The sequence below is a fragment of the Ptychodera flava genome, chromosome 12, assembly GCF_041260155.1.
Source record: "Ptychodera flava strain L36383 chromosome 12, AS_Pfla_20210202, whole genome shotgun sequence".
NCBI classification, from domain to species: domain Eukaryota; kingdom Metazoa; phylum Hemichordata; class Enteropneusta; family Ptychoderidae; genus Ptychodera; species Ptychodera flava.
The window spans coordinates 37,959,461-37,986,994 of record NC_091939.1 but is presented as its reverse complement, the minus strand read 5'-3'; the positions used below and the strand labels follow the sequence as shown (position 1 = coordinate 37,986,994).

General features: G+C 40.0%; 1 protein-coding gene across 4 annotated transcripts in view; it reads left to right on the top strand.

Annotated features, from left to right (window-relative positions):
- Window positions 1-27,534, top strand: part of LOC139145797 (WD repeat and SOCS box-containing protein 1-like) — a 42,232-nt gene that overhangs the window by 5,826 nt on the left and 8,872 nt on the right. Inside the window, exons 1-5 of one of the 4 annotated variants that reach the window (XM_070717164.1) lie at window positions 1,665-1,872; window positions 14,342-14,510; window positions 16,377-16,642; window positions 19,916-20,148; window positions 22,467-22,651. In XM_070717164.1, the coding sequence (XP_070573265.1) occupies window positions 1,842-1,872; window positions 14,342-14,510; window positions 16,377-16,642; window positions 19,916-20,148; window positions 22,467-22,651 (884 nt within the window). In that variant the 5' untranslated portion in view covers window positions 1,665-1,841. Of the gene's footprint in view, window positions 1-1,664; window positions 1,873-4,917; window positions 5,076-6,510; window positions 6,667-14,341; window positions 14,511-16,376; window positions 16,643-19,915; window positions 20,149-22,466; window positions 22,652-27,534 lie in introns of those variants that run through there. The other 3 variants (XM_070717163.1, XM_070717161.1, XM_070717162.1) reach the window with 3 other exon arrangements.

The window sequence follows — 27,534 nt, the reverse complement described above, 5'->3', positions numbered from 1 at the left end:
ATTATGCATGCACATGGACATGTTGACAAGCCTATCCATTCTGTTTTTCAGTATACAGTTTCATTGTTTATTGAAAGTGAGACCTATTGCAGTTGTGTCATCAGTGAATTTAAAAAATAAGAGGACTATGATTGATTGAAATAGCTGTGTGTCACAAGAATTTGTAAGTAACATTTGGAAATGACACATCTCTTGAGAAGACCTGTATTTATAATGATTGGTTCTGAAAAAAGTGACAAAAACATGCCCATTATGATTTTCAAAATATTCGATACACCAGATCACAAAAAGCCTCATCATTACAGGTAATTATGATATAATCAGTAACTGTGTCATAGAATCAACATGCAGATCTGCCCTAACCCATCACTGCTAAAGATATGATGAAGCAAACTTGAAAGAAGGAAGTTTACATCCACTACTAGAATGAAATATCTCCCATGTGCTTTTTTTGTGGCATTTTCTATACTGGTATTTGAAGCAAGGGAGCCAGACATTGGAGAGCAACAGATACCAATTACTATAGAACTTAGGGAAAAGTACCAATCTATCAAGTCTCTGTCTGCAGACCTTGCAAAGACGGCAAACTAGACACATAGAGTGCTGAAGAGAGAAATCTAATAGAGAAAGGAAAATGTAGTGTACTTGTGTATGCATCCTTAATACATTTCATTCTCACATTCTTTGGAATATGCATATTGTACAAATAACTTCCAATTTTATTTAATAGTGCTCTCCTGCCTGCCTATTTAATATCTTTCAAAATTACACATAAAGTACTTTGGCAAATTTTTAAATAATTGCGCCACCAAGTGGTGGGAATGTTAAGAACAGACATTTCTCAAACATTCACAAAGACAACAAATGACATGTCAGACCTTTTGATATACTGGTATTACAATTAATGGTGTTTTATGTTCAATCATATGTGCTATATTTAGATACTGATAAAAATGATCTTTGTAGATATATAATTTGAATGTTATTTCTGTGCGCTGTGATGCCTTTCATAACTCTCTCCGCACATTAATATTTTTAAAGGGTACAGCCACTATACAGAAAGTATGACAATTCTTAAGAAAATAGAGGTATAGAGAAGGATTTTAGTCACAGATAAGGATTTATCAGATCTCTGAGTGCTTGACTATCATTTAAAGAATGAATATCGGTGTACCCAAAGTTTGTAACATTGACAATCCCATTAATCTGAATGTGACATAGGTAATATTTTCAGATGTATATATGGCTGACATATGGCAAAGCATACAAGAACTACCATGTGGTATGAAATTTCACAACTGTAGCTCATGTTACCGACTGTATTTCCAATGGTTACCTACTCTGTCAGTGTTAAAAGGTACTGCTCTTCTGTAGAAGCTGTGATAATTTTGTATATAAGTTGTTCACGTTCTTTGTTTAAGAGTTGATTTCTATTGGCCAATATTTCAGAGAAGTGCCAACCGTGAATGTTGACCTCTTTTTGAATAAATCAAGTCCCTTAAATCTCACCCTTAATTAGTTTTTAGCTTTTGCAATGTATATCACTTAAAGTAATCCATAAATTCACTCAAATTTACCAACAGGAAACGTTCTTGCCCATCTTTAAGAGACCTGACAACCCCATTTGAAAATTGGTTCAGCCCATGAAATTCTGAACAGCCATGCATGTGCTTACGGTCAACCAGTAGAGCTTTGTATGTGTCATCATTGACGAGTATTGCGTCCAATTGAATTTACCGCACATGGTGTACATTTTAATTCACTTATGAATGTTATGATCAACTTAAAGTAATCTTCCATCCAATGTTGCCACATTGGGTATTATTGGGACTCTAACAAATATGGCATTCCAGGCCATAGGCGTTGATCAAGGTAAGTGAATGGTGTTATGGAAGTACTCTCGCTGTTTGGTGATGACTGTACTTGGTGATAGACTCCCAGCATTCCTGTTGTTCATGGGTTGGGTCAAATCATGTGACATACTACTATGACAATTAACATCAACAACATTAGTATGGTTCTAATTATGACAGTTCTCAATGCTGGTCATTGGTGCAGTCATATTGGTTCAAATCTAAATTGACCCCTGTATACTTTAGCCTCTTCAGTAAAACAACCAGTTTCATTGACATGTAAATTTCCAATGCCCTTCATGATGTTATTGACCAAAGAGCATTCGTTGATGTTGTACTGTGTTGTAATTGCTAAAACTTGAACATGCAGATTTTAGAGGTAAAAAAATGAAAGAAAACAGCATTCTGTGCTTTGATCAGCACACACACACACACACACACACACACACACACACACACACACATAGACGTCCTTGATGATCCGTCCGTGACAGTAAACGATAATGTAAACACTATGTGTGCCTACTCAAATGTTACACCCTATCTGATCATTAAGGTCATCCCAATACATTACTCCCTATCTTTTGGTTGACCTCAGCCTGTACAGCTGCATGTGAAGTACCGGAAATAATGTTTTAATCTGATCACCTACAATACCATGCCTTCATGGATAAAAACATGGCGTCAATACTGCATGATGCAATATGGTGCATCTGATCATTGTATACTATTGTATGGCAAGAATTGTTTTGCAGTCAATATCTACTGTCAGCACACAAACTCATGGTAGAATAGCAAATACAGATTTCATATCATTTTAATACATACATGTAGTTACACGTACATAACATATTTTTTCTTCTCAGATACACACAATATGTGTTGATATCCCCATACAAAAAGGCTGCCAACTCAGCTAGTTATTCACAGTCCCTCAAGATAGAAAAACACAACAAAGACACTTGTCTTAGAAAAGACAGATCTCATTTGATAGAAAAAACGTGAGAAGCTCTACTCTTGACACGGACAGAAAACTTCAAAGTTTAATACCATAACCCTGTGGGTACCAGTTCATATCATTTTACAAGTAAACAGACAGTAGTGGTATAACAAGGTGCTGGCCAAGTTGAGATTTGAAGTGTAGGATCATAATCAGCAGTCTTACATGTAATGTGTTTCAACAAAAGTATAACTACATCTCCAAGAATTGAATTATGTTGGACGTGAACTGATGCTTCCTAGGAGAAAATAACAGTCAATTTTTAATCATTTGATCATAATATAATATTTTTCATCAAGAGTGATTCACCCTTTCCTTTCTGATTGAAACATTTGAAGGTGTCTTTCACATCAGTGTTGATACATCATATGCTTTCACTTCACACTTTATGTAATCAAATATGCGCATGCTATAGATTGATGTTTTGTGTAAATTGCTGTATGCACTCTTTACATTCAATCATCTTTCAGAAAATCACAAATATATTCTCACAAATAACCAAAGTTTTGCAAGTTTTGGTAATTTCCTGTTACTGGTCATCGCAACGAATTCGTCACTACATTATATTTTCATGTTTTAACTCATTGGCTGATAACAGCAACTGCATATTTGAAGATCATCACTGCATCACACATCTCAAATGGATGACATTTGTAAAACAATTTTCCTCTGTGCCACAGAGGAAAAAAACCCCGCAATTGTACAGTGTCGCTCAAATTTGATCAGAATTGGTACATACCAAAGATCAACAATAAGTGTTATTTCTATCTGTTCAGTGCAGGAAAATTATAAATTGATGTTATGACAATTTCTGCACAGTACAATCAGAAAAACAACAAGAAATATTCAAACCAGAAAATTAAGAATGACAAAAGTAAATAAGGTCTGAAACTTTAGGTACTGAAGGTCAACTTTAGCAACATGCATAGCAGAGAATCTTTCAACCATGGATGTACAAAAATAGACATCCATGGTTTCAGCAGATCTGTTAATATGTCACAGTTCATAAACAATGACAGGAAATGACCAATTAGCTGTTTCAGTTACTGCTACCACTCCCAAACATAATAGGTACCCTGCATACAAATAGGTTAAAGGTCAAAATCCTCTTATTCAGATGTGTGGGCTGATTCAGTTCACTGCCACCACTCCTGCACATTTGCAGGATTTCCCTTTTTCTTACCTCATTTGCACATTTTTGACACTGACGTGTTCATTTGAACAAATTCACATCTCAACCCCTACATCTACCTGTACACCAAATACTGAGACGGTAGCTTTGGCGGTATGGGAGCCTTTGTGTATGACGGACATACATCCGCACATACATACCCACAAATATACAAACATACAGATGCCATAGACTCATCATATAAGCTCTTTTTGGTATTTATATATAAAACCAAATATGAGCTAAAAATGGATTGCCCAGTCAATAAAAATAGGACAAAAGTTCCCAGTAACCATTGATAATTTCTTGGTCAAAGAGTAAAATTGTGACTAATGTAGATTACGATGCAATTTACATAATACAAGTAGATAGGTTGCTTCCAGGACCAGATTTGCCATCAGTGTACACAGAAAAAGTATTACATAACCGTATCACATATGAATGAAAACCGTTCACTGTTAGAGCTTTGTGTCTGACCAAAGTGCATTGTTAACGGTTGGTTTTTTGTTAACTGTTTGTTAACTGTTTACTTGATGGCTTCTTTTTGAGTGGAAATGTCAATAGTTCTTTGTTTCAGTCTGATTGATGTACAGTTCTGTTACATTTCAAAATCAGACAATACTGCACTGTGTCAAATTTCAATGTTTGTAGAGGACATACATGTAGGTGAATGAACAAGTTGGTGAACATGAAAATAGGTACCTCTGTGATATACAGTTCACCATGCTTGTACCATAGAGGCAGAAACTCCTACCTCCATGCTTGCACCAATATGTACAATGTACCCATACCAGTATGTTCCTGTTCAACTTCAAGGCTGGTTTTGTGGAAGCATGACATAATGTTATATAAGTGGTTGTTTTGAAATCTGCATGCCTTTTGTAGTAATCATCACAACCTCAGATCATAGACAGTACTGTAGTGCGGAAGAGACCATTTAAACATTTGAGCTTGACACTGGGAGTAGTGATTTTGTGACCAGAGGTACCCCCATTCACCTAATCAACACAAAAAGCTATGAACTTTCCCGCAAGATACATACTCAATATTGGTAAGTCTAAATCTAATGTTTTAGTTTTGCCAAAGTTTACCTGACCTCCTTAAATGTAGATTGTGGTAGGATTTGGAAATTCTGTCATCTCATCAACCCATTATTAACATGAACGTCTGTGGTAGATTCATGTCTATAACGTGTTAACACCTACAGGGCTTACAGGCAAGACTTGCCACTTCGATGCCTGGTATGCATGTTTTTTTACACACACTGAACGTTTTCATATCATTAACAGGAAGGAACCTAATGACTGATCTCGTCCTAAAAGACATTAATTTGCACCCCAGACTGGTGATAGTAATCTGTCTCAAGGCTTACATGTCAGATATACTAGTATTTCGCGTTGGTTTTCTGTGGTTTATCCTGTACAAACAATCCAGTCATTAGGTTCCTTCTTGTTAATGATATGAAAACGTTTAGTGTGTGTAAAAAAACATGCATACCAGGCATCGAAGTGGCAAGTCTTGCCTGTAAGCCCTATATATATATATATATATATCATAGATTTACTTCTGTGTTGTAAGACTCATCTGTGTTGTATATTATATTAATCTAAATTCAATTCATATTTTAAATTCAAAAATGCCATTCAGGCCGTAAAATGTGAATAGTAACATAATTATATTTAGTTCAGAGGTCAAGAAAAAGACCTTTCCCAAGTTCATTTTGATTGTAACATCTTGCTCAAGTTGAATTTTGTCCGATTTAAAAAACCCTAATGTAACATGGATGTTTAGCTGGCATGGGTAACGAAACAGGACACTTTTGACGTTGAGTTCTAGGTATGATGACATGTGGATACTAAAATTTTCTTTCTAAACGTACTGAATAAATGGACTCAGTAGGTCTTGGGCATGCATGCAGACTCCAGAGACTAATAAATAACTTTTGACATAAAAACAAAGAAATCATGAGATCAGCAAGCAAATCATGAAGTGTGTATTGTGACTCTTTCTACTGGAAATTCTCACCACACATTTAGTTTTCATGGAGAGTGTACCTTGACAGGTCTTTCATCCAGTCAACCTGTACACATGTTATTTACTAATATTTTCTGAGATCTAAAAAATGATTATTGTTCTTGGGTGTCCATCACATGGTACATCGCTATCTATATCTTATCACATTGATCTGGCCTAGTGATTTGGAGGTGTCCTGTGGTTAAAAAATAGTAATAGGTCATGATTGGCCAGTTGGTGAGGGAGTGTGATGGGTGTTTCAATTTGTGGATCATGCCATTCCATTCCCAATTCTAGTTTCTGAGTTACTTTATTCATATTGAAAATAATAAAAATTGTCTACCAGTTACATGGAGTTATATTTCCAAGTTTTGTTGTAATTTTATCTTGTAACTTCATACCATCAGCGTATGTTGATGTGTCATGTCAGAGTCCCTCTATCGGGGTACAGCCACCCCCTTTGAAATTATAGTTTGATCCCACACAGTATGCGTCGAGCGCAGTTGATTCAGGGCCTGTACTGCGCTGCATAACAAATACGTCATTATGTATATGGCTTCCATCGGAACGATACTCTATGAATACAGTCCGTAGAAAACCAGAAAATGAGCCAGTTGGAAGTAGCCAAGGTAAATTAAGATATTTAATCGACGTACTTTAGTTAATTTGTGATACAATTATTCATTGGTACAGCTTTTGCTGTGTAGATTTGGGATGAAGTCCGCTTTGCTTGTTGTTCGGGACACCGATTAGACCAGACCAGGTCGAAGGTTTAAATTTGAAAAGGATCCCATCGGTTATTCAACTTATTGTCCGATAGACGTCAGCTTGTTTCCTTTTCACAACCAGATAATACTCGTTAAATTTCAGTATTCGTTGGTAATCACAGTTGTTCGGATCTTTTCTTATACATGAAATACCTCGTGATAAAAAGACAGTAAAAACTGACGGGAGTTTTCATTTCTACGTCGCAGCGATGGCATGTAATTTTGTAAACATTGGGGTCATGAGTGTCCCTTTCTCTCGGTGTCGAGGCGGTGAACACTTGCAATCGATAATAAATTCTGCGTAGATTGGAAAGTTCAAATTCAGTTGTTTTAAAGCAACGTAATTTAGACTACGCACTTTGCCAACTCCATTTGGAGCCGTAACACCTCGTAACACCAATGTCTGTTCCGCTATACTTGGCCATGCATAATTTATTTACCCATTGTCAGGATGTGCACAACAGTACAACACGTTTGTCACGTATTTACTTGTAATGTAATACAGTAGAATTTTACTGTTAACGAAACTTGTATGTGTAGTTAGTTGTCTTTGGTAGACCAGGATGAGGTGCCATATATAATGACAATTAACCCAAGTTTTCCTGCCGAGCGCCCTGTCCGTTATCCTGCCAAGTCGGTCAAAACCGGCCCCCTTTTCCGTGTCTACAGAAGATAGGCTCTCCTGCACGCTTTCCTGCCAGGCATTTGGCGGAAAATACCGCATTTTCGGGGTACGATTACCGACCATATACGTGTTAGACTTCAAAAATTTTTGCATGCCCGTATAGAGGGGCAACCGCTGATGAGGTTGTGACGATGAGTGTGTCCAGAAAATGACGAGGTCACGGGCGTTGTTTGCCCCGGGGGACGTGCACTTTTATGCCCTTTTCTAGCTTACTTTCGCGGAAGTAAAGCTCGTTCGCCGGCACGCACGGCCACACCGGGGAAACGTCACCTCTCTCGTGGGTTAGTAGAAGACCCAGGGGTTAGTGCTATGGGTGCGGGAGCACCCTCAAACCTGTCCTGTTTCCCCTGGGTTGTGTCACTTGGCCACGTACTTTGAACGACTTGGAAGAGTCGCACATTGCAGTCTGCTTTGACGTAGTGTCAACGACATAGTTCCGCCATTGAAGGAAGGCGTGTACGTAGTTTGGCCAGTTCAGTGAACACTTAGCTCGTTAGTGTTACCGTTTCCTAACAGGTTAGTTGTGCAGTTGTTACTAAGGTGCAGTTTTGTACCACCTTAGCTCTGGACAGTGCAACTGCTCTATGCACTAACCCCAACGACAGATGGTTGGTACAACGTCTACGTCGCACGAGCACAGCCTCCGTTGGGCTGTGCCCCTCCCACGTGATACAACGCACGTTCATCCATTACTATAGCGTCCTTACGATCTGCCAAAAACGAAAGTGGGGATGAAAAACAATGGGGTAAAAACAAAACAAACGAAAATATGCGATCCATAGATAGTATTTTATTCGGGAATAATTTACATTATGCCGAACAATAAATCTCGGAGTCTGTCTCGACGTCCGAGTGCATGGTCCGTGTTTCAAAAATACAATCGGGGTGGCAGATCCGTGTTTCAAAAATTATAATAGGGGGAATTGTACAAAATAATCCGTCTAAACAAAACAAAACAAAACGAAAATATGCGATCCATAGATAGTATTTTATTCGGGAATAATTTACATTATGCCGAATAATAAATCTCAGAGTCTGTCTCGACGTCCGAGTGCATGGTCCGTGTTACAAAGATTACAATCGGGGGATTGTACAAAATAATCCGTGTTTCAATTTACAATCAGCGGGATCGTAAAGCACAAACAAACGGCACAACCGTGCTCAAAATGTGATCATGGTCCGTGTTCAGACAGTCAAGCCACTGTTAGGCGAAGCTGTCCCCTGTCCGTTATTTACGTCGGGTTCTCTTGCTGATGGGTGTCGTCGGGGCTGTGTGAGTAGAGGTCTGCACGCCAATGCTCCTCTTACCTCGTAGCATCATGCGATGATGAAAAGCCGCAAAACACTCGCCCTCGTGAAGATGAACCCCGCACAGACTACATCCTTTGGACGTCTCAGACAGTCGTCCGCTCGCAGTGGTCTTACCCTCTCTGCTACATACTTTACAGCATTCTGCCGCCCTCCAAACGGCTGACAACGTGCATCGGCTGATTTTGTGGATTGATGTACGAGGCAAGAGAAACAGTGGCCTCGACCTCTCTCACACTGGGCTGCGATCGCCCACAATAACCGCCAATGAGTTGTTTCCCGACACGCAGATGAAACATCTTATGGGTCAGCTTACTATCAGGGTGTACATGCTTGAAGCATATATATGCATTTACCAGGGCAACATCAATCAGGTAACATGCCAGATATGTCCACCATCTGTGGTTCTTGCGCCCAGTGTGAAAGTACTTGCGCTTCTGGTTGGCTCGGTCGACGCCTCCCATGTACCGGCGATAATTATACAGCGACAGAGGCACTTGTCGCCGCTCGTCTCCCTCCCCCACTGGCACGCACTCCAAGGGTGGATAGACCGTATTCAAGATCAGCACCTGAGCGTTACTATCCTGATAAGCAGTGATGTTAAGACGAGAGTCCGTTCTGGTCGTGGCTTTCATATCCCCAACAGACAGAGGAAGGCGCTTCCTCTTACCCGGCGGAATTAATTGAGGGGGCATGGTGCGACGATTACGGCGGTTGAAACTCCCGACCATGTAGATCCCGGTCTCCATCAGCTCTCTAGCAGTAACGACCGTGCTAAACAGGCTATCACAGAATAGGCTGTGATTATATCCACAGAATGGCTGGACCAGCTCCATCGTAATTCTTTTCACCACACCTCGCTCCTGCCGTCTCCCATCAGTCCGATCCCGATATTTCACACCTAGGTACGGTGCAAAGTTAGCTATGTATGCAGTGGTGGAGTCGCACAGCTGCCATATCTTGAAACCGTCTCGATCAGGCTTATGCGGTAATCTCTGCTTAAATTAGAACGGCCCTTAAATCGCACCATGCCCTCGTCGATGGAGATCTCTCTACCCATCTTATAATTATTTATGCACCGGTCAACTATGGGCTCCATCCATGGATTGATTTTATACAGGGGATCCTCCTGACACCGACGTCGGCGGCGTGCCTCATCAGGATCACGACGTGGATCGTTCTCTGGGTCTGCCAGATGAAAGTATCGCATAAGCTGCTGAAAGCGACTGCGGGTAATCACAGTAGAAATACCCTGGTTTCTCAGAAAGGGATCGCTAGACCAATAATCCTCCACTGATGATTTACGGTCGATACCCATACAGACTAAGACGCCAATGAACGCCTGCACCTCTCGGTAGTCAGCGTTACGCCAGTATTTATCTATTTTCCTAGCGATATGTCGCTGGTGGAATTTGGCGTATTTATTAGTCTCGTCCTTGGCTAATCTGATCAGTGTAGCTGGAATAAACTTAAAAAAGTAATCGAGCTCACGGGCGTGGCTGGGCAAGGTGAAAGTCGGTCCTCTCTCATGGTCAAAATCGGTCTCCTCAAATATATTAGCATCGGTAGTCTCCGACATACGCCAGACAGGAGGTGTGTCGTCCTCCGCCAACACAGCAGCAACGTCATCATCGTCGTCAGAGCTTGCCTCACCTACGTACTGCCTGTCATAAAAGTCATCGTCCTCTGCCGCATCCTCGTCAACCTCCGAGTCGGACTCAGCGGTGATATCACCGTCGTCTGGGCGTCTGGGCCTGAACTCGCCCGTAGCGGCATCAAGGATCATATCTGGCTCAAAATCAGGTGGGCTATCCTGATAACGAACCCTCCGCACTATCTTTTTCGGCGGGGACATCGCAGCACACGAAACTATGGCAGGAGCGGGCTCGGCAGCCTCTGCTGATGACGAGGACTCAAGCTCTTTCGCACTGGGCACAGGAACCTCTCCTGACGCAGGATGAGGGCTCATAGTAGCAACAGGTGGTGTCTCTCCCGGAGCAGCCGGGGAGAACCAATGGCATCAGCCGTCTCATTACTCACTGTCTCACTAGCAGCAGCAGACGTAGTCTGTGCAGGTGAAGTATCTCCCACAAGAGCAGATGTAGTCTCTGCAGGTGAAGTAGTCTCTCCCGGAGCAGCCGGGTGAGAACCACTGGCAACCGGTGACCCGTCATCATCCTCATCGGCAGAACGATCGGTCTTACGTTTACGCTTACCACTGGGTTTTTCAGCCGGAGATGGCTTCGCCTTACGGGAGCGTTTCTTGCCCGACTTCTTAGAACGTTTACTAGGGACATCACAACGATCGCTACCACTACCGCCCGGAGACTCTGCATCTTGAGCTTCAGTCGTCTGCTCGCCTTCAGAAAACTTTTGCGGTCCGTCAAGCTCATGTCTGGAACAGTGTCGACAGACTAGCAGGTCCCTCCCTTTTAAAGCCACAGGGAAACAAAGCCCTGGACATGATTGGACGCAGGGGTGTTAATATATGCAACCACCTGTTATTATAATGGACCTACGGCAATCAGTCCACCAACCGGCTCTGACATTCCTACCCGTCATGTAAATTGCCTGTCCGCACCATTTGATATGCTAATAATACTCATTTGCGATGCAAATCAATCGAGCACTTAGCATAACATAGTCAATGTCATTAGCATCTCAACTTGACATTCCGTCCAGCTGGGTACGTGGCATGCGCACCTGCCACCCAAGGACGTTGGCCCAAGCCCATGTTTAGTACGGGTGGGAAACCCGTATCTTTAACCTCATGTCCCTTCTAAGTACGCCTGCGCAGGGCGTATTGTCATCCAAGTCGGTGACAAGCCAACCCGACAGATTGCCCATTAAGCAGTAATGGACTGGCCGTCTCGTTCTTGTACGGCAACGAACAGTGCTTCAGCGGCTTGTTTAGGTCATAACCGTCGCCTGCCGAGCGGCTTACCCAACTAAGGCGGTCAAAGATGAAGGATGCCAAAATTGTCAACGGCTGTCTCGGCCTCGTCCGTTGGGCAAACATGGCTCCTTCAAATAACGTGGCCAGCACGTCTACGTCATCAGCGGTGATGACGACCCGTCATTGACGCCCGAGTGCGTAAAACTCGGAATATACCGACAGGTACCTTTACCTGAGTCGGTCATACTACAGTATAAACCAAACACAGGTCTGCCAACTCCCGTTAGACTCGGCCGTTAGCCGAACTTCACAGGGACAACATAGGCGTAACAAGTCGGTGAACAACGGTTCACGCACCTAACCGCAGCCGCCAAGTCGGTGAACAATGGTATCAAATTTTGAGGCCATGTTCCTGAATGGCAAGGCTGAGGCGGTGTGTTTCGTTGCACGGCTTGAACGTCTTGAGCCAAGTGCAGCCGACAACGTCCGACATCTGAGTGGGTAGTCTTTTCGAGAAGGTAACAAGTCGGTTAAAAGCGGTGGTTACCCTTCACAAATGTCGCTCAAGTCCGTTCGGATCAGTTCCATGTCAGGGACTAATCAAGCCGAGTCCGTCAAATCCGTCCGCACTTCCCGTCAATCAGGACCAAGTCCGTGATTTTCGTCTCGCACCATTGGCAAAAAATTGCACCGCCAGCTGAGGCGGTCTTAGGCGGTTGCCTTCGAGAAAGCCGAGTCCGTCAAATCCGTCCGCACTTCCCGTCAATCAGGACCAAGTCCGTGATTTTCGTCTCGCACCATTGGCAAAAAATTGCACCGCCAGCTGAGGCGGTCTTAGGCGGTTGCCTTACAGATTAGCGTTGCCGAGACGGTCAATTTCGGCCGCAATCTATGTAGTGCCTCAGAGCCAAGTTACCCCAAACTCCGCTAGAATACGTCAACGTGCTAACCTGCCAAGTACGCTACTCGTCCCCAAAAAAAAACCAGTCCCCCACCGGGGTGGGGGACTGGCTGGGTAGCTTCCGCACCTTTCCCTGTCCTTGGACTCTCTGTGAACCCATTTCGAGAGCAAACGCCGTTCCTCGCCCAAAACCTGTCCTCGAACGACCCCTAGCGCGAGCAAGGGTTTGCTACACGTAGTTCCGTCGACTAGGCAGGAAAGGGGGTACCAAAAAGTAGCCCGATTTCCACCGCCTTGGCAGGATAACGGCCGTGGCTGCTCAGATTCTAGCTACACCGAATTTCAAGCGGATTTTCACCGACTTGGCAGGAAAAGGGTTAATCCCAAGTTTTACAGAAGATAAGGTGTGCTGTAAAACTGTTCTGACCAAAATCCACTGTCGATTTATGTGCCCTGCAATCTTCAATCTCTTATTTTGGCTGCTTTGAGTTGTTGCTAATGATCCGCTGCTGCAAAAGTAACAATTAGTTACTTGATCCATAAACATTCTATGTCTTTGTGAAACAGTCACATGAAGTCACACAAATGAGATCACACTCTCATAAATGCAAGCCAGTAGTTTTTTGCTTGTCTTTGAATACCATAGAGTATTGAACTGGTATGCTCATGGGCCATAGGGTCAATATTCTTTGTTTTGACAGTATGGACCTAGAAACAATATCTTCATAACTACTCTTCTGATAAGAGTTCCAGTAATTTGTCTGGTATTGTTTCCTGAAGTATTTATCAACATTAGAGCAAATGACGTCATTGCCTAAGTGCCATAAGTCATATCAGTATGTAAACAATCAGGATCTCAGTGTGAGCTATAATAAAGGAATTCATCAAATATGAAGAGTATGATTCCTAGAAGGATTAATACTCAGTTTGATTATTGGTTTTGTTAGGATTTAAAACCTTAATAATTCAAATGATATTTGAGCAATGTTGAACGTTTTATGTGGTTTCACAAGGCTACAGTGTCCATGTGGGAGAACCTTAGCAAAAATACCAAGCAAATACTTGTAAACAGTCTGAATCAAAACACCTGATGCAGCAACCAGTGTCCTAAGATTTTAGTACCCATTGAACTTCACTGTCATATTACTTCAGTGTTCACAAATCAGACAGTTTTGCCCATGACAGTCACCTTCAATATCCAAATATCCATGGATGGATTGTGATGTACTTATTTGAAGAGTTTATCACTAGTACTTGCCTATTGATGTAAAATTTACAGTATTGTCTGAGCTTGAATAGCCTTATATTTCCAATGTAAATAATGGCCTCTTTTGTAAACCTGTACACTGTTCACCTTTACATTGAAACAAGGTAAGGTCAGTATATTCTGTTGCTCTATATTTATAAAGGTAGTTAAGTTCAAGGCCAATGTTCAGTCTGACAAGGAGATTTTGACCGTGAAGTGGAACAAGTGTGTCATTGCTTATCAGCAATTGGAAAATAGCAGGTTGTGTACAATATCAAGAGTTTTCACTTGAATTAGCTGTTGAACACTTCACGTTTTCAGTTTAGCAAGATTCAGTACGTATTTCATATTTTTGCTGTTTTTTTCAACTCCCTGCTTTACAAAATGTAAGGACAACTAACTCCATGAATAATATCATAACATCTCAACTAGATGGTGTGTTAGTCCTCTAGAATCAGTAATTTGTAACATTTAAACTAATGTATTTAATTTTTTTTACAGAGAAAGCCCCTTTGATAGCAGATCTAAAGAACCAGACATCAGGACATGGACATAGAGCTGGCAGTGAAACATGGACGTGTGCATTTGCACCGAATAGATCATACTTTGCATGGTCCTGTGGTAATAGACTAGTGAGACTTGTACCATGGGATGCCTATAGGAATACAGTGTGAGTATACAATTCAAATGTACACAGACAGCATCAGTTTATAGAACCAATACATTCCACAGATAAATTTTTCATAACGAATTTCCACACTTTATGATTACTGTAGTTTGCATTGTGTTTTCTTTCTTGTTTTGTTTTGATGTTTACAATTTCTGACTCTCTGTATACGTATATGTCATATTTCCTATTTAATGGCATAGTTCTACATGATATGAATGAAATGTATTTTTTGCATGTAATTGATCAAATGGACATGGCTGTTGATCAATTCTGTGGTCTTCGTGAGAGTATAAACTTAACCAAACTATCAATGACATGCAGGTATTGCCTCAAATGTCACATTGCATTATCAGTTACATAAGAAAGCATAATATAGTATTTCCTCATATTTCTTTGAAGAGTCACCTGTTTCTTAACCTTTACTGTAATGAATTCTGCTAATGTTGAATCACTACTGAGTAAATAAGGCCATACATAAGTCCAGCATAGTCTTCCGTGAACCTCTGCCACAGGAATCAGGATACTGAGTCGGTGTTGTTGCTCTTCCCACATGCACAAATCCAATACCAGCACACCAATGACAAAGATTAGTGCAACATAAGGTACAGCTTACATCGTGAAGCTAATGAGCCTTGGCTGACAGGTGCCCTTACAATGGAAACTATACTGTTCAGGATGTATTTCATCAAAATGTAGATTTGAAGTAAATACTACATGTACTGTTTAACATGGTGAAGAATAAATCTATGTGTGACCTTTCACTCTGTGACATACTAACAATCACCATGGTATGTACCTCCTATCAAGACAAGTAGGAGAAAATCGTGTTTATTATCATGTTTTCAGTGTTTTCAAAAGATACAGAAACAAAATAAATTGTATCACCAGTTAGGAAAAATCATTTTTGTGCAAAAACTTAAACCTGATAGACCGTTATAGTGATAATTTAACCTGGCAGGAGGCAGGTCATAATTCATTTGCATCTAATAAATTGTTAGTTTTTCTACATGAAAGACTGAGTTCTATTTATATATTTGTACTTTTTTGAGTCTCTGTGCATCTTCCTTCTGATACAGCTGTCTCTGACATGGTTTCCTATTGTGACTCTGTTACTGTATAATCTGCTAATACCACATGTAGGAGTGACATGAACCACTGTCTCTTTATCTTATAACATCTGTGACAGTACCATGGATTTGAATAGATTTTTTTTATAAATAGAAGTGAAAACAATCTTTTACAAGTCTGAATTTAAAAGGTAGAGTTACGCATGATTAGTAATTTACAATTTAGATAATCAGGGTTTTAACTCCACAGGAAATTACATGGAGATTTATGTATGAAAGTATTACATAAAGATTTAGACCAAAATACTGAAATTGTTAAAGTGAACTAGTTGAGTGAATGCAGCTTCCAGTTTGTGTATTTACTGTGACGTGAGTTGTGCAGATTTTGCTTACTAAGAAATGATGCTAAGTCAAACAGAAAGTTTTACTGTTAGCATGCATTTTGTACCACAAGGGGATGAGAACATTATGCAAAGGAAATCCAAACCATTCCTGTCACAGGGAATTTGGATGAACAGCATTAAACAGTTACATGAATATGAACAATTATCAAGATTATGGTTAAGATACTTTCAATGTAGCATCGATATAGCATATATTCCCCAAAATATTCAGGAGTTAAAATGAATTGTCAGGAATTTGAAAAATTATATTGTTGTAAGTAAAGCCATGAAAGTCTTACACTGGAAAAGCTTCATAGAGTTGTACTAGTATAAGAACAATACCCAGATGGATAGAATGTTTCTTACATGACAGATAGAATAATTTTTTTCAATGTTTATGTTGTTTGTCTTTTCAGAGCCGTTCAAGCAAACGTTAATCGGAATGCAGATCATCAAAATGAAGACAATGGTCATAATGGAAATAATAATTACCTGAATCAAATCAGAACTATAGACTGTGGAGAGATTGTTTGGGCAGTTGCGTTTGGTTCATCCGTTCCAGAAAGGACCAGGAAAAATGTTCATATACACTACACAAGATTTCACTGTGGTAGTTCTGAGGAACTGGTCCTAGCAACGGGGCTGAATAGTGGCAGAATCAAAACATGGGACATTCACAAAGGTAAGATTGGTTATCTCTGGTTATCATGCTTTAGTTATGAGCAGTAATATACCAAGTTATTGGTAGTTAGCTCATGTGATATCATTTGTGTTTGAAGAATGAATAAGATGTACATACACTATTCTTGTTAAAAATTTTATATTCTGATATTTTTTAAGTTCTTAAACCATATCAAGTTTTACAAAAAGATAAATAATATTCATTGAAGTGACTTTGTAGTGTGTAAAGATCAGATTATGTGTAATAGGTGCATTTATTAACAGCAGTGTTAGTGACAGATAATATCAACTAATGTAAATGATGAAATCAAACATTTTCATTCAGTTCATGGCAGTGCTAAGGGTTTTATTTCAATGTCAATGATGGAAATTATGGAGATAAATATTGTCATCACTATGTATCGTTAGCACTAGATTGTTGTTTACAAAATCAAAACTGTAGAGAAGTACAGACTTAGATTTGCTGTTATAAATTTCAAAAGAACAGCCAAACATTTTATTGATGTTAATGATTTGCAGATGTGAAATGTAATCCTTAGGATAGGATGCTGTGCAGGATAATATTGCATTCAGTATTCTAACTGTGGTATCTACACTGTAATGATACAGTTCCAATATATTGCAGTTGAAACCACAAAAGTTGTCATTATTCCTAGACAATGAAAACATTTGTATGGTGACTTTCAAATTATTAATGCATACCATAGTGATTAAAAACTAAGCGTTTCTGTGAATGTGTTGACTTTATGTATTGCTAAGTCATTCTTCATGAATATAGTAATATCATGTCATGGTTAGACAGTGCAAGGTTGCTGACAATGCAACAAATAACAACAGACAGTGAGTCCCTCGGGGACACAAATTCGGGCCTTCAAGTTTTATCAATTCTCTCCTGACCTACCACTGTGGGGACTCATTTTGAAGCTCTTGACGATAGAAAAGTTTTCACCGGTTTAGTTTTTCGAAAATTGAAAATTTTATTTTCCCCCATAGAGTTTACACAGGGATGGCGGCCATTTTGAATTTCTAATATCGAGAAATTGCAAGTAATTTGTCTCTCTAGTACCAAAGTTTGCACGGTGACCCTGATTTTTATTCTTGCTTTTATAAGAAAATGGTCGAACGTTTCATTGAGGAAAGTTTGAGCAAAAGTTTAAGTCTTTCACTTTCGAGGTGCATATTGCTTTAATTGTGGAAGTGTTATTGATGTCAGGGAAAACAATGTTATGGTGTGAGTGATGTCATGAACAGTAATGATATTACACTGAATGCACACAGTCTGTAATGTTGGTTTTCAAGTATGACGCAGAGGATGCATACCTATGTAAACTGTAGTGCAATGCACTATAGATATTTATGTCTGTAGTTTGACCTTCAGCACAGTGAGAACTGCACCTTCATTGTATTAAACTGTGTATCATATCATTAGATGACCTTTAGAACTCATAGCTTGTAAAGGCACTGTACATTCCTCAGATGTTGTGTTACCTACAACATTGGATTAAAAGAAAAGATGTATTTGTTATAACTATAGTAGTACTGTCATGAAAACAGAATTGAAGTCTTGACTTTGTCAAAATAATATTTTATATCCTACAAGTAGACAAGGGGTGTGTCACTGTAAGGACCACATGCAGACACCTAACCAGTGGGCAGTTTTGTTTTCCTTTACTCTGTTGTACTGCTGGAAGCCCAAATTGAAATAGGTCATCAGTAAACTGGATATCCTGTGCATGTGAAGAACTTTGATTTGTGAAGGAATGTAATAAGTATGTGTACTATGAAACTGAGATAGCTCCATTTAATGAAATTTACAGTTTATTTACTCTGATAAAGAAAGATTGACAGATATTTTTTGTCAGAAAGACAAAGCCTGATAGTGTCTACTTTATCATGGAAAGCATGGTGACTTGGCAAGCACAGTGGTACTTTTAGGTAGTGTCATAGCTCTTACTAGTGCAGATATGGAATTCAAAATGGCTGACAGAAGGAAAATTACTGATCACCAGTGTTCTGTCCTTTCATCTGTAGCTTGTTGAAGTTTAAACTTGTGTTACCATTCATACTTAGTAGTAAGACGTCACAGGGAAAGTCAAAGGTGAACGAGGTCCTATCAAAGTGAACATGGCAACAACAGATTTGTAACTGAAGTTAGTCTTGTAGTCGGACCTATAAATTTCAGTTCAAGACTGATTAATACATGTCATCAAATTGCCACTGATAAAAGCTCACATGATGTTTGACATAGATAGGGTACAGCAGCAGGAGGAGATATACCCTGGTTATCTTTGAACAATTTTGTTATCTTTGCCATCCAGCCGTTCTACACATCTGTACTACACTTCACTTCCAGACAATATGTAATTACAGTTGATCAGCGATACCATCTTTTTTAATTGTACATTGTCTGCATTTCAAAATCTTGTCATTTAATATGACAGCATATCAGATCAATTTTGAAAAGGTCCAAGTGACTTTTTGATATGTTTTTACTTTCAAGGAAAAGTGAGATATTTTCCTGAAATCAATCTTAACATGAATGATTTGAGTTGAATACAAAATCATGTTGTTGTACACTGTGATGCGCTGTTTTGTACAGTATTTTGTAGCTCATTCACATACATTTGTATCGGGTACTAGAAATTTGTCACTTCATTCTATATCTATTGAATCTATGAATTCAGTCATAGATATGTTTTATTGTACCAAACAGTGTAATCTACTCCTCAAGGAATATAAAATTAACAAAAGTAGCTTCCATGTAGAGCAAAGTTATCCCTACATCCAGTTCTGCTATTCATCATAATCCTTGCATCTGATAATATCTTCCAATATGTATTCTTAGTAAAATTATGAAGACAAATTTTTCCAAAGGTGTCTCGATTACTTTAATGAGTTAGACCCAAAACTATTGGATTCCATCTGTGTTGATGATCAGTTGTAGTTTCTGTATAAAGCAATAACAGATGCAGATGATGTGAAGTTGATGTTCTTCAGATCCATAGTTAGTTTAACAAACTTTCACATGATTTATATCTCAAAGAACATTGCGATTACTGATTATCCATTGATAACTTCATAATTTAAATCATGTAATTCTATGATATTTTACTTCCAGAGTAGCAAGCATGACAGCATTTAAATTTCTTTCAGATAGATTTGAATTTGAAGATACATGTACACAAACAACCTATTTACACCATTATGTAATCACAACATACCATGTCACCAGCTATTGATATCTCTAACATAAACATTTGTTTTTGTCTTCCAGGTGAACTTTTACACTATTTAATTGATCACAAGGAGGTGATCCGTGATCTATCATTTGCTCCAGATGGCAGTTTAATGTTAGTATCAGCATCCAGGGACAAGACTCTGAAAGTATGGGATCTTAATGATGATGGCAATATGGCAATTACCTTGAAAGGACATCCTAAATGGGTCTTTGGATGTTGTTTCTCACCAGATACTAAATTATTAGTATCTGTAGGAAGTAATAAATCCGTAAGTATTTGAGATTTGTCTCTGATTGGATGGACAATTTAGTGTAATTGTCAGTATTTGATGTGAAATGTCAATATTGTGTTATCAAGTCAGATATTCAACGGTCTGCAGAGATTGTGAAATCAGCCATTTCATTGAATTAATTCAAGCCAGACCCAAAGATGGAATGGTTGAATGCAGTTTTCCAATAATGATGAATGTGAAATGTGAATATTGAACAGCAATAACTTCTTCATTGTTTAACACTTTCCTGCCGAGCGCCCTTGTCCGTTATTTTGCCAAGTCAGTAGAAAACCGCCCCATAATATGTGCCTGCAAAAGATTGGCTCTCCTGCATGTTATCCTGCCAGGCATTTTGGCAGAAATCGCCCATTTTCAGGGTTGTTTTAGCCGTACTTATACGTGTTAGACTTCAATAATTTCTACATGCCCGTAGACAGGGGAAGGAGCTCAAGGGTTACTGCAGAAAAAATTGAGGTCACCGGCTTTGTTTGCCCCTGGGAGTGCGTCATTTTATTGCCGTTTCATGTTTATTTTTTCGGAAATAAACTCCTTCAGTATTACGCACGTCCGCTAGGCACAAACATCACCTCACTCGTCTGTTAGTCAGAGACCCTGAGGGTCGTGCTAGGGGTGCAGCAGCACCGGCAAACCTGTCCTGTTTCCCCAGGGTAGGGTCAATTGAATACGTACCTTCAACGACTTGGCAGTGTAGCACAAAAACTACGTTTTTGCCGTTGTATTAACGACATGGCTGAGCCATTGAAGCACAGCTCCACGTAGTTTAGCCAGCTCAGTGGGAGTTGGTTTACGAGTGTTACCGTTCATTACTGACTTAATCGAGTGGTCCTCAGTCAGGTACGGGTTTGTACCGACATGGCTTGGGCTGCAGCTAACCAGTGATAACCAGTCACTACACCCAAGTCTTCAGTTCACTTTTGCAATGCACGGGTGCAACGCAATATGCTTCCATTGTTCTAGCCATCAACGTGTCCACATGCCTGGCAGCCATATTGTACAGCTAGGCCATATTGTACTGCTAGCTGGTTTGCATAACAAAAGCAGTCCCTGCTAAATGCAGGCGGTATCCCCGTAGCCTGACTACGCATTGACCTTATGTCCCCTTTTGAATTCTCTGTACGCAAACAGCGTACGTAGTTACCAATGCGTCGGCAAGAGGATACGTTTGCCTGCAAACCAGAGCCAATACTTCGGACGATGGAATAAATAAAAAATCCAAAGCTACGTCCATTGAATGGCACGGCCAAGGCGGTGAAGGACGTTGCCTGGCTTGAACTTGCAGAGCTGAAGCCCAGCTTAGTACGTCGGACACCAGTTTGTAATGGTATTTCCGAGTCGTTCATATCCGTTCCATCGGAGGAACAAGTCGAGCCGTCCCGTCAAAAATACGTTCTCATTTTCAGTCATGCACAACTGAATAAGTGACTTTCGTCTCGCACCATCTGCATATCTGCCAAGTCGTTTACAAGAGGTAGCCTTCTAGATTAGCATTGCCGAGTTGGTCAAGTTTGGCAGCAATCTCTATAGTGCCAGGCAGCCAAGTACGTCCAACTCCGCCAGAAAACGTCACCATGCTATCCTGCCAAGTCCGCTAAAAAGTTGTAAAAAAACCCCAGCCCCCCTTGGGTGTGGGGGACTGGCGGACAGGTTTCTGCACCTTTCCCTGTCTATCGACTCCCTGCGAACCCATTTCGAGGGGAAAAGGCGTTCCTTGTCAGAAAACCTGTCCCCGGATGACCCCTAAACGCATAGGGGATAGCAAAACGTAGTGCCGTCGACTTGGCAGGAAAGGGGGTACCCAAAAAGGGTCCGATTTCCACCGGGTTGGTAGAATAACGGTCACCAGTACTAGATTCTGGCTACACCGAATTTCAAGCGGATTTTCACCGACTTGGCAGGAAAAGGTTTAACATGTAAGCTATACCAAAACTTCTCTGTAGTTATCGATCCAAAGTAATTGTTCAAGTCATCACAGATCTTCCCAAGTTAGTCTTGAATATTTCCATATTTTTAGACAGCAGCCAGTCCTTAGTGAAATTCTTACAAGAGTATAACAGTAGCATTGTTATTGTAACCAGAATATGTGAAATGTCATGATAGAAATGATTCAAATCAAACTTCTTTTTCTTTAGCCCTGCTGTCAGCAATACCAAATGGCTACAGTAGTGAAAGAAAAACCTTTCCAAAATTTTGCCTTTCAACAATTTGGTTGTTATTTCTGCTGTCTAGCTTTAAAATGTTGAAATGCAGGAGTGACACTGTCTCTGCAATAATGAAGATTGCTGTTTAATTTTCAGATAATTTTATGGAAAGTTGTTAGCTTACCAAAAGACATACATTTATGGAAAAGGCTGGAAGGTCATTACAATGATGTTGTTTCCTGTAAATTTTCACCGGACGGAGCCTTGCTTGCAACATGTTCATGGGATACTAGAGTCATCCTATGGGATCCATATACTGGTGAACAACTGAAAACATTTGGGTGAGTTTTGTTTTTGCATCATGTTACGTGCAGAGAAAACGAACAAAAGGTGAATCAGCAGTTAACGTTTAAACAAAATTTATTACGAAAATAAAACTAATTGCTAAGTCAGGGATAGAGTACAAGCTTTAAAGTGTACAGACTACTTATCTCAGCTGGGACGGCAAAGCTCCAGTCTCAGAGTTGTAACAGTCAGTCGGATGAATGAACAGTCCTTTGGCTTGCAGGCTTGAAGCTGCACAAAGACCACAGTATAAATCCAGCGTTGACAGTGAAGGTCTTGAAAAGTCTAGAGAATGACTACTGCTGGAGTTTAGTAAACACACAAGAGACACGATCCCAAAAGTCTGACTGGAAGCTGTGCACGTCCCTTTTATAAAGGCATGTAAGAACAATCTAGAACTTTTATTGACATGCTAATTACTGTTCTAAATTATCTCCCTTACACAACTAATCAACTTTCCAGAACATTCCAAACATGACTAATTGAATTCAAGGTTGTTAGGTCATCAAGGGCAGTGACCTTGAGAATGTTCTAGACTAATTGAACTCAGGTCATGATGAGTGTGGGGAAAATGACCTACATAACACACCCCTCTTCAAAAAAAAAGAAATTTTTCAAAGAAAAATCTTTCTTTTACAAATGTAGTCTTGAAAAGAATTTAAGTACTCAATTTTTGTTTTACTCTAAAGTAAAATTTCTTGAAAGTGAACAACAATAAAATTTCTTGAAAGTGAACAACAATAATTTCTAAATACGAAAGAGACAGTCTGCAATTAAATTGTCTCTGCCTTTGATATGTCGAATGTCAAGATTAAACTCCTGTAACATTAAACTCCATCTTAGCAATCTCTGATTTTTGCCTTTAAATTTCTGCAGAAAAACAAGAGGGTTGTGATCAATATAAACCACTATTGGCTGATTTGAAGAAGTAACATAAACTTCAAAATGCTGTAAAGCTAATATCAAAGATAAACACTCTTTTTCAATGTAGAGTAGTTTCTCTGGGATTTGTTAAATTTGCGTGAAAAATAGCAAACAGGATGATCTACACCATGACTATCCTCTTGCAATAAAACAGCACCAGCAGCCGTATCACTAGCATCCACAGCTAATTTGAATGGCAAAGTGAAATCTGGTGCAGACAACACTGGGGCACTTTGCAGTATGGCTTTAAGTGTATCAAATGCCTGTTGGCATTGCTCTGACCAAACAAACTTTACTTTCTTTTTAAGTAAGTTAGTCAAAGGCTCAGTAATTGTGGAGAAATTTGGACAGAATTTTCTGTAGTAACCAGCCATACCGAGAAAGCGCATCAGTTGTCGTTTGCAGTTTGGTATGGGAAAACTTGAAATGGCACTGATTTTGGCATCAACAGGTTTTACTCACCCTGTCCTACAGTATGTCCGAGGTAAGTTACCCTGCCCAACCAAACTCAGATTTGGCAAGGTTGACAGTCAACATTGCTTTGCTCAGTCTCTCAAAGAACTTCCGCATGAGCTTGATGTGTTCCTCCCAGGTGTCACTATACAGGACGACGTCGTCAACGTAGGCTGCACACCCGTCTAGCCCGGATATGACGTCGTTGATCATCCGTTGGAACGTTGCCGGAGAGTTCTTCATTCCGAATGGCATCACCTTGTACTGGAACAATCCGTCTGGTGTAACAAAGGCGGATATTTCACGAGCACGATCCGTCAGAGGGACTTGCCAAAATCCCTTCAGTAGGTCAAATTTTGTCACATACTTGGCTTTTCCACTCGGTCGATGCAGTCATCAATCCTCGGGATTGGGAAAGTGTCTGTCTTTGTTAAAGTGTTGACCTTCCTAAAGTCCGTGCACATACGATAACTGTGGTCTGATTTGGGAACAAGTATGCACGGCGAACTCCAGTTACTTTTACTGGGTTCAATAAAGTCATTGTCCAGCAGGTATTTGACTTCTTCCTGGAGACATTTCGCTTTTGTTGGATTCAGTCTGTATGGATGTTGTTTTACAGGCTTACTGTCCCCAACATCAACGTCGTGATAGATGACGTTCGTCCTCGTTGGAACATCTTGAAACAGGTGTTTATATTCATGGAGCAGTTCTTTCACCTGTTGTTGTTGTTCTGGCTGGAGGTGTGCCAACTTTGTAGACTCCAGCTTCTCCAGGATTTCTGAGTTCTGAAGCTTGACCGAGCCCAGCTTTGAGTTTAGAGTATTTTCACTCAAGTCAGTTTCAGTATCACTATCTTCATAATGGTTTGAACTGACTGCACTGACAGGCTGAGTTATAGTAGGATTATCCCTATCCAAATATGGCTTAAGCATATTATGTGACATAGCTGTTTTTGTTTTCGCCTGTCAGGTGTTATTATGATGTAATTTAAATCACTCAATTTCTTATCAATTAGGTATGGCCCAAAGTAACGAGCATGGAGTGGTTTGCCAGGAATTGGAAGTAGAACAAGAACTTTTTGACCTGGTTCAAACTTCCGTTTTGAGGTGCTTTTACATATTTGGTTTTCATTGACTGCTGAGATGACTCAAGATTTTCTCTGGCTAATTCACATGCTTTAGAGAGTTTTGTACGAAAATCTGACACATATTGCAAAATATTCAGACAATCATCATCGTCTGATAGGAATTTTCTCTTAACGAGCTTGAGTGGGCCACGGACTGTATGTCCAAATACAAGCTCAAATGGGCTAAAACCAAGAGACTCTTGAATTGACTCTCTAACAGCAAAGAGCAGAAAATGAATTCCTTCATCCCACTGCTTCTCTGTGTCAAAACAGTAGGTCCTAACCATGTTTTTCAAAGTTTGATGAAATCGCTCAAGAGCACCCTGACTTTCTGGATGATAGGCGGATGACCTATACTGTTTAATGCCTAGCTGATCCATTACTTGTTGAAAAAATTCCAGACATAAAGTTGGAGCCTTGATCGGACTGGACACATTTAGGGAGGCCAAATAAAGTGAAAAATTTGACTAAAGCTCTCACTATAGTCTTTGTCTTTATATTTCTCAGTGGTATGGCTTCTGGGAACCGAGTTGATGTACACATAATTGTCAGCATGTACTCATTTCCTGATCTTGTTTTTGGTAGGGGCCCAACACAGTCTATTAGTATCCTACTAAATGGTTCTTGAAATGCAGGAATTGGCTGTAAAGGGGCCTTTGGAATGGTCTGATTCGGCTTTCCTACCATTTGACATGTGTGACAAGTTTTACAGAAATGTGCTACATCCTGCCTGAGATTAGGCCAATAAAAGTGACTGAGAATTTTATGATAAGTTTTCCTGACTCCTAAGTGACCAGCCCAGGGGGTTTCATGGGCCAGGCGCAATATTCAGCACGATAGGGCTTTGGAACCACAATTTGATGTTTTATAGCCCAATCGTCATCAACCAACACGTCTGGAGGTCTCCATTTACGCATGAGAATACCAGATTTTGTATAATAGGAAACAGAGCTATCTGAAGTTTTACCTTCATCATCTACCCTGTCAAACAAAGACAAAATATCTGGGTCTTTGTGTTGTTCTGCAATGAGATTTGATCTAGAAAATGTCTGACTTGGTCAGCAGAAGTTTTACTGGAAGTTTCAAATCCACGAGGGATAACGGAATGATCCGTGTCAAACACCTGACTGAGAAAGGTGTCATTTAAGTCAACATCTGTGACATTATTTTTGAGAGTATTTTGATTCTCGGAAGTTTTCTTTGACATGGCTCGAGTAATAGCACATGAAGGGAAAAGGCCGGGAATTTCTTCCTCTATTGGCTCTGGATTCTGATCTAAACTAGGATTATCAGTCACAAGTGGATTAGTAATGACCTTGTCCCCAGCAAGGTCGTTTCCAAGAAGAAGGTGAATCCCTTCAAAAGGCAAAAAAGGCCTAATACCTAAAGTCACAGGTCCAGAAACAAAGTCCGAAGACAAATAGACATTATGGAGAGGAACAGGAATAAAGTCATTGCAATCTACCCCCTTAATAAGAACTTTAGAACCTGAAATGACTTTTCAGAAAACGGCAGGGTATCTGCCAACAAAAGAGACTGGGAAGCCCCGTATCTCTTAAAATTTTGACAGGGGTAGCGGAAGAAAAATCACTAGAAAGTGATATAAAACCATCATGAATAAATGGTTCGAAAATACCCATAATGCTATCTTGAGAAGAATTGACCTTGACCTCATTAGTTGGGGATGAGAGGGGTTTAACCTCAGAAAATGTGTTGCACACATTATTAGACTCTAATTGAGTTGATGAAGAAATAAAGCCGGTGGGCTTAGATCCACTTTGACCACTTTGACCTTCACGTTTTCTTTCAATTTGAAACACTCTGACATTAAATGGCCGTCTTTCTTACAATAATTACAAGAAAGTGTACCGAACTGTTTGTCAGAAGGAGATTGAGACTTGGGATCTGATGATGTGGAAGTGTTATTTGTATTTTGTGAACTGTTGTCATTTGATTTCCTACTCTCCTTTGAAAAATTCTTGGATGAAAAGGAGGAGTAAATTTACCTGCATTTTTCTGTATGAAAAGGACTGGGATGGTTTGCTGAGAAATGAAGATTTGTGGGTCAATGAATAATCATCGGCCAAACGTGCAGCAACCTCCAATGTATCTGCCTTTTGTTCATTGATAAACGTCTTGATGTCACTCGGATGCACCTTTTAAATTCCTCAATCAAAACAAGTTGTCGTAATTTGTCATAATTCTGACTGACCTTTTCCGAAGAACACCAACGATCAAACAGTTGTTCTTTTGTTCGAGCAAATTCAACATAAGTTTGATCCTTCACCTTCTCACAATCCCTAAATTTCTGACGGTAAGCTTCAGGCACCAACTCATAGCCCTTGAGAATTAATTCCTTCACAGAATCATAATCTG